This window comes from Vicia villosa, unplaced genomic scaffold (assembly GCF_029867415.1).
Source record: "Vicia villosa cultivar HV-30 ecotype Madison, WI unplaced genomic scaffold, Vvil1.0 ctg.001593F_1_1, whole genome shotgun sequence".
NCBI lineage: Eukaryota > Viridiplantae > Streptophyta > Magnoliopsida > Fabales > Fabaceae > Vicia > Vicia villosa.
Genome location: NW_026705668.1, coordinates 372,785 through 379,204, shown reverse-complemented (window position 1 = coordinate 379,204; position 6,420 = coordinate 372,785). Strand labels below are relative to the sequence as shown.

The 6,420-nt window shown below is 35.0% G+C and overlaps 2 protein-coding genes across 2 annotated transcripts; one reads left to right on the top strand and one right to left on the bottom strand.

The window, feature by feature from the left end:
* The first annotated feature begins 1,403 nt into the window (after window positions 1-1,403).
* On the top strand, window positions 1,404-4,516 carry LOC131635922 (uncharacterized). The gene is made up of 5 exons (XM_058906560.1): window positions 1,404-1,568; window positions 1,672-1,863; window positions 1,950-2,060; window positions 2,160-2,235; window positions 4,454-4,516. The coding sequence occupies exons 1-5, from the start codon at window positions 1,408-1,410 to the stop codon at window positions 4,514-4,516; spliced, it is 603 nt and encodes a 200-aa protein (XP_058762543.1). The 5' UTR covers window positions 1,404-1,407.
* A 640-nt stretch (window positions 4,517-5,156) lies between these two features.
* On the bottom strand, window positions 5,157-6,011 carry LOC131635924 (transcription repressor OFP6-like). The gene has a single exon (XM_058906561.1). The coding sequence runs from the start codon at window positions 5,812-5,814 to the stop codon at window positions 5,263-5,265; it is 552 nt and encodes a 183-aa protein (XP_058762544.1). The 5' UTR covers window positions 5,815-6,011; the 3' UTR covers window positions 5,157-5,262.
* Between the last annotated feature and the right edge of the window lie 409 nt (window positions 6,012-6,420).

Here is a 6,420-nt window from a genome sequence, read left to right as displayed (position 1 = left end):
TGAGTTTGTAAAGCAAAGAGATGAAGATTTTCGGAAAAGGAGTGCCAAGAATAGTGCGAGAGCATCCAAACCCGCATATCCATACAAAAAAGGGCGTTTGGGATATGCACGCTTGGAGGATAAAATTGTAAGTAAATAGAAATGCGTTTTAATTAATTGTCTAAATGTGTTTTATTTGACGATTTTATCATTTGTGTCAATGCATAGTTAGAGGAGACTAAAAGTGAGGAAACCTCACTTCCTGAACATGTGTTGTGGAGGGAAGCTCGTGTGGGCAAGGATCATGCTGTCGATCCCGAAGTTCAGAGAGTTTTTACTGAATGTGTAAGTATAATACTGTGTCTTTAATTAAATCAAATGTTTTTTAATATATAAATGATTTTTTAATGTAAATGAATTACAGGAGACCTTGTCGCAATCGGCATCCACCGGTGAGGGGAGCGTACTTAGTAGAGCACTAGATGCTCCTGAGTATCCCGGTCGGGTGAGGGGTAAGGGTCATGGTGTGACTCCAACCTCTTTTTACAAGAGTCCTAGGAGAAGAAATCCTTCAAATGAAGAAGTGTTGCAAAAGTTGGCGGAATTGCAAGCACAAGTCTCTGAATTGCAAAGAGATAAAGAAGCGTATATGAGAGAAAAGTGCAACACTTCATCGGTGAAAGAAACTAGTGATAAGGCTAGTATCAACTATCAAAGGAAATTTCCTGAGGTAATTATAATTTTTTTCCTTTTAAATTGTTCTATTTTATTAATGATAATGACTTTATATTTACTATTGGTTTAGGGCATTTCATCTTGCCAACTATACTTATCGGAACCGAATTATCGACTAGTTGGCAAGGGAAAAGTGCACAACACTTTGGGAGATTTACTTCACCATAGACCGCTCCCGGATGGACATCTGAAAGTATCGGTGGATGTTGTAGTAGATCATGATGCGATGCTACCGGTACCTGACATAGTCTCAGAGACGACATTGCTGTGAGATGCAATAGGATCATTTGTTGCATGGCCCTCGGAGCTCATTACCTATAGTGATGAGGTATATTGAAAACGATTATGAATCATTTAGTTTTCGAATGTCAATTCTAAACCGTTTATTAATTATTTTTTACATTTTAATTTTAGACTGCTCCTATAAAACCCACAGTTAAGGGTAAAGGGATTTTACAGGAGGAGGAGTCCGTTGCATCACTAAAAGAGGTACATTTAAAGTGTTAATAATTAATCTGAATCTAAATCTGCATGATTTTATATTTTACCTAACTTATATGATTTTTAGGCATCCGGTCGGGAGTCACAACAAGTGACGCAGCAAGTTCGTACCGTACCACCCACTGGTCCTCCGAAGCCAGCGGGAAAAAAGGCGGTGCTTTTGTGCCTCGATACCGGTCGACGCTCGCAACAATGGTTGATATGTCCGATTTGAAGGATGGTGCTTTACGTGAAATCGTTATGGATGAAAGTGTCTTCGGTATTGAATTCAAGTCACTTATTACAATTGATGACTTGGAGGAGATTTTTAAGCATGATCAACTAGGCGTCACTAACATGCACTCATACATCCGGTAATATTCACTCATCCGATATATTATTTAATTAGTCCCACAATATAATTTATTTACACATTTCAATGAAAATAATCTAATGTTTATTATGTTTTTATTTAAGGTTGTTGTATGACAGAGTGTTGCGCGGGACTCCGTTGTCTAACAGATTCCGTTTCGTGTCTTCCGCCCACTGCAGCGGAATGGCAATTGCTTCGGAACCGGAATCAGTTAGACAGCGCTTAGTAGATAGTTTCATGTCCACCGGCAATACAGAAAGTCTGCATCTTTGGGCGTATAATACCCGACCAGTAGGGTTAGTTTCTCATTCTTTGTTCATCTAATCTCTGTTTCTTTTGTGTATAGCAAAATTTTCATATAACCTATTGTTTTAATTTATAGAGCACACTGGTTGCTGCTTGCTATCAACCCTATAAGGGAAGTCGTGTATTATCTGAATTCGGTAAATGGTGAATGGACCAATTATCCGGCCATGAAGGAAATCGTTGATTTGTAAGTGGGATCGTTCTAAATATATATTCGTGTATATTTATATATTTACTTATTTGTGGGATTGATCTAAACATATGCTTTTATATATTTGTTAATTAGATCAATACAAGTGTTCCGAAGTCAACGGGACGCACAGGTATCCCGAACTAAATCTAACAACATTACTTGGATCCAAGTGCAGGTACATTATTTTTCACAATGTTGCTTATAATATATTTATGCTACTTGATAAAACAAGACAACTATAGAATCTTATTTGTTTTTCTATGTAGTGTCCGCAACAGCGAAACAGTTACGATTGCGGATACTTTGTTTTGAGGTATATGAAAGAAATCCTTCAGGCGAATCAATTAGAGATTCCGCTCACGGTATGAATTTATAACTTAAGATAATTTCATATAATTTGTTACATTTAACTAAATATATCATTCATATTATGTTTTTGTTTTGTAGTACCTTGACGAATTCCGTGCTGCTGCGTACCCGAAGCTTAAGTTGGAAGAAATCAAAGAAGATTTGTGTCATTTTTATATTAAGCGCTTTTTCATGTAGGATTTGTGTCGATTTGAACTATAATATTATTGATGTTGTAATGATGTATATATATAATTTTGGATATTATAATGGTATTATATTAGTATATATATATATATATTGTCTTACTGATGGCTGAAATAATATCGTCGAAAATAAATTACAGGTCGAAAATATTACAGGTTGAAAACATATTACAGGTCGAAAATATTACAGGTCGACTGGGAGGATTAAATTACAGGCTGCATATTAAAATACCTCATTTAGCAACGAAAGCGCTTTTGAAAAGCGCTCTTAAAGGCCCACCTACTAAAGCGCTTCTTTGTAAAAGCGCTACCAAAGATTAATAAAAAAGTAAAAAAAATAAAAAAAAAGCAACATACTAAAGCGCTTTTGGAAAAGCGCTCTTATAGGGGGGGCTATCAGAGCGCTTTTTTAGAAAAAGGGCTCTTAAAGCCCACCCTATAAGAGCGCTTTTCCAAAAGCGCTTTAGTATGTTGCGTTTTTTTTTTATTTTTTACTCTCACAGGGGGGCCTATCACAGCGCTTTTCTGGAAAAAGCGCACTTAAAGGGGGGCCTACCAGAGCGCTTTTTCCAGAAAAGCGCTCTTAAAGGGGGGCCTACAAGAGCGCTTTTTCCAGAAAAGCGCTCTTATACGGGGGGCCTACCAGAGCGCTTTCAGAAGCGCTTTTGTTAGCTACGCCAGCGCCACCTTTCACAGCGCTTTTAAGCGCTTTTAAAGGCTATAAAAAGCGCTTTAAAAGCCCTTCCTCGTTGTAGTGAAACGGTGCCACTGTTTCGTTTAGAAACTAGAAATGAATGTAATTAGAGAACTATTTATCTTGAAACAGTGGTGGTGATCTTAGTCACGGTAACACGGGATGGACTTACACAATTAACACTCCAACATCCAAATCACCTCAAAATTCAAAATAAATATAATGAAAATTGAAAATCAAAAAATGTATTTTGCTCTTTGCGTGTGTGAACTGATTTTATGCTTTTGAATAAGTAAAATAGATTTGAGATGTATCTTATAGACTTAGTCAGTTAAAGTAAATTTATGTTTAATGAAAGATTTCAAACCTTGCTGTCAATTATTAATGGTTGCCGACCTTGATCCCCTGTTGTAACCTACCTCCTTTGAAAAAGCTTAAATTCAAATTTGACAGTGGTCAAGCTATCAATGCATAATGCCCAAGTAAATACAAACAGAAACTAAATGCATGTACTACAAAGTAATGAGTGTTGAAAGTATACATAAATAAATGGAAATAAAAAATGTTTTATACTTGGATGAAGTTAGACCATGCATATCATTGTACATCTGATTCAAATCCCAATGCCTATATTTCTCACCACTGCATTACACTCATAGCCTGACAAGTTGGAAACTATTTTTTGACCATATTCATACACCAAATCCAAATCTAAATCATGAGTGCCAGACAATTGATTCATTGCTCCACACTGTCTGTACAATGATGAAATTACTGAGATACTGTCATACTGTGTAAGAAAGGGATGGAAATTTTGGGAAATAAAGGATGTTATCAAAATTAGTTTAATATACGGATATGCATGTTAAACACTTTCCACCACTATAGAGTAAGTTCATGAATACGTATGCAGTATTACAAATTATGTGATACTTTGTTAAAATGATCATTATGTTGTGTCTGGTTTAACAAACACAATAATGCAATATGATGATGTTAATTTTCAGTTTTATCATTTTAATTTAAGTATCACATGCATATCCAATCCAACAGCTCAAGAATCTACTTTTACTAAATGTATATTTTTGCTTCCACTTTTAGTAGAGGCTAAGTGAATGTTTGATTTTTTTTTGCAACAGAAAATTAATTTTGTTGTGTTTGATATAAGTATATTTGATCTAGCTAGTTTGACATTTGTTTGATAATGAAATCTAAAATAGTTTACATACAACACATACACATCAACTCAACTAATAGTCTTTTCTAAATAACAGTGTCGTAAAGGTTTTCACACCTAAAATTAAGGATAACAAATAGAAATGTCCACCTCGTTTAAACATGTCTCATAAAATTCAAAAAAAAAAAGACAAAACGAGGCGGGCATATGACATGATGCTGTCTAAAACTTTATCCGGTCCTAGAAAAAAGTGTTGGCGGGACGAGAAAGAAAAAAGTGTTGGCGGAACGAGGAGGAAAGGTGGTCATGCATCTTTTTAGTCTAAAAATTGCAAAAATTAATATTAATATTCGCACCCGTAAAATATTGAAAAAAGGCAAGGCAGAGCAGATATGAGAGAGAGGGTCTAAAACTTTACCTCGACCCAAAAGTGCAGACAAAACAAATATGTCTGTTGTCTGTTGTCCGCAGGCCAGACTCGTTGCCTCACCCAAATCTAAAAAGAACAATACTTCATAACCGTAATACTTCACAACCGCATAGGCGCGGATATGAGGCGTGAAGAATCATGATTCTAGAATTGAATATCATATGCATTAGTCTCCCAATAACCGTTACATAAATAAAACATATTTTTAGTAAAACTGCAATTCATTCCAAACATCTCTCATACAAATTCTACTTTATAAGCTACATCCCATAAAACTACAACTTATTTATACAACTTTGTAAGCTACATCCCATAAAACAACAACTTAGTTTTACAACTAGTTATCCACGTGACATACGGTTGAGATTGAATCCTGGAGAAAAATCAGAGTTAACAGAGAAAACTCCATTCCAAATCTCAGTAAAAGCCCTGATAATAATCCCATGATGTTCCACCGAATTCAGCTCAAGAAAACACTTCAAAAGCTCTCTAAGATCATCCTTACAACATATCTCATTCTCCAATATCATTTGTAGCATAGAATGTCGAAAATCAAGATAAGGATCATCTGAGTCTTTCTCAACCGCTACTCCTTCGTTTCCGACTCTTCCGAGTCCTTTCAGTGATGGTGATTTATTTGAGTCGAATGATGTTTTTGTTGTTGGTGTAGTAGCGTTGCTAGTGCTGTTTGAAGTTTCGGTATTGTGTCTGTCTCGTTGTCTCCAACGGTTTGAATTTGTAGAAGAAGATGATGAAGAGTTGTTATGAATGTGGTGTTTTTTGTGTTTTTGTTTTGGGTTGAATATGAAACTGAGTTTTGGTCTTCTACATGTTCCACAACCGAGGTTTATGGATACAGAGTTTAAGGTTACTTTTTTCTTGGAGCTAGACATTTTTTTTTGTTGTTTTGGCTTAGGTTTCAGTGTTGTGTTAGAAACAGAAGAGTGAGAAAAAAAAGATATGCAGTGAAATGAAATTTTAGTGTGGATTTTTGGGGGAGAATTTGAGATGAAGGTGAATGTGTGTGAGAGTTGAGAGTTGAGAATTTATTTATGTTGCATGTGTGTGAGGAGGTAACGAGGGACCTTGTTTGTTGAGCTTTATTGGTGACAGAGCCATTTGGACTTTAGAATTTTGTTTTGGGATGGTATCTTATCTATAAGTGAATGTTTAGTTGTTTGTTAAGGTATTAACGTACATGATGGCCAATGGATCACGTGTACATCAAAAGTTAGTCTTTTCAAGGATTCATCTTTAACTTAAAAATGCATGAGTGCAAATATTATAATAAAAATTACAGCTATAATTGAGAGCATCTTCAATGGAACAGATACTTTACTTTTTATTATTTGTGTTATATTTTGTAAATCTAAAGTGTCATTTTCCATCTAAAATATTCATTAGTAATTTTTTTTCAATTTTATTCTAATGATAATTATAATTAAGTAATTTAAAATTCAATTTATATTATTTTATATATATTAAAAGATAAAGAGTTT

Bases quoted from the DNA above. Each gene is read 5' to 3' on its own strand.
- LOC131635922 (XM_058906560.1), top strand. From the start codon at position 1,408: ATGGTTGATATGTCCGATTTGAAGGATGGTGCTTTACGTGAAATCGTT. The intron at 1,569-1,671 runs GTAATATTCACT...TTTTTATTTAAG, and splicing joins AACATGCACTCATACATCCG to GTTGTTGTATGACAGAGTGT. The intron at 2,061-2,159 runs GTAAGTGGGATC...TTTGTTAATTAG, and splicing joins ATGAAGGAAATCGTTGATTT to ATCAATACAAGTGTTCCGAA.
- LOC131635924 (XM_058906561.1), bottom strand. From the start codon at position 5,814: ATGTCTAGCTCCAAGAAAAAAGTAACCTTAAACTCTGTATCCATAAAC.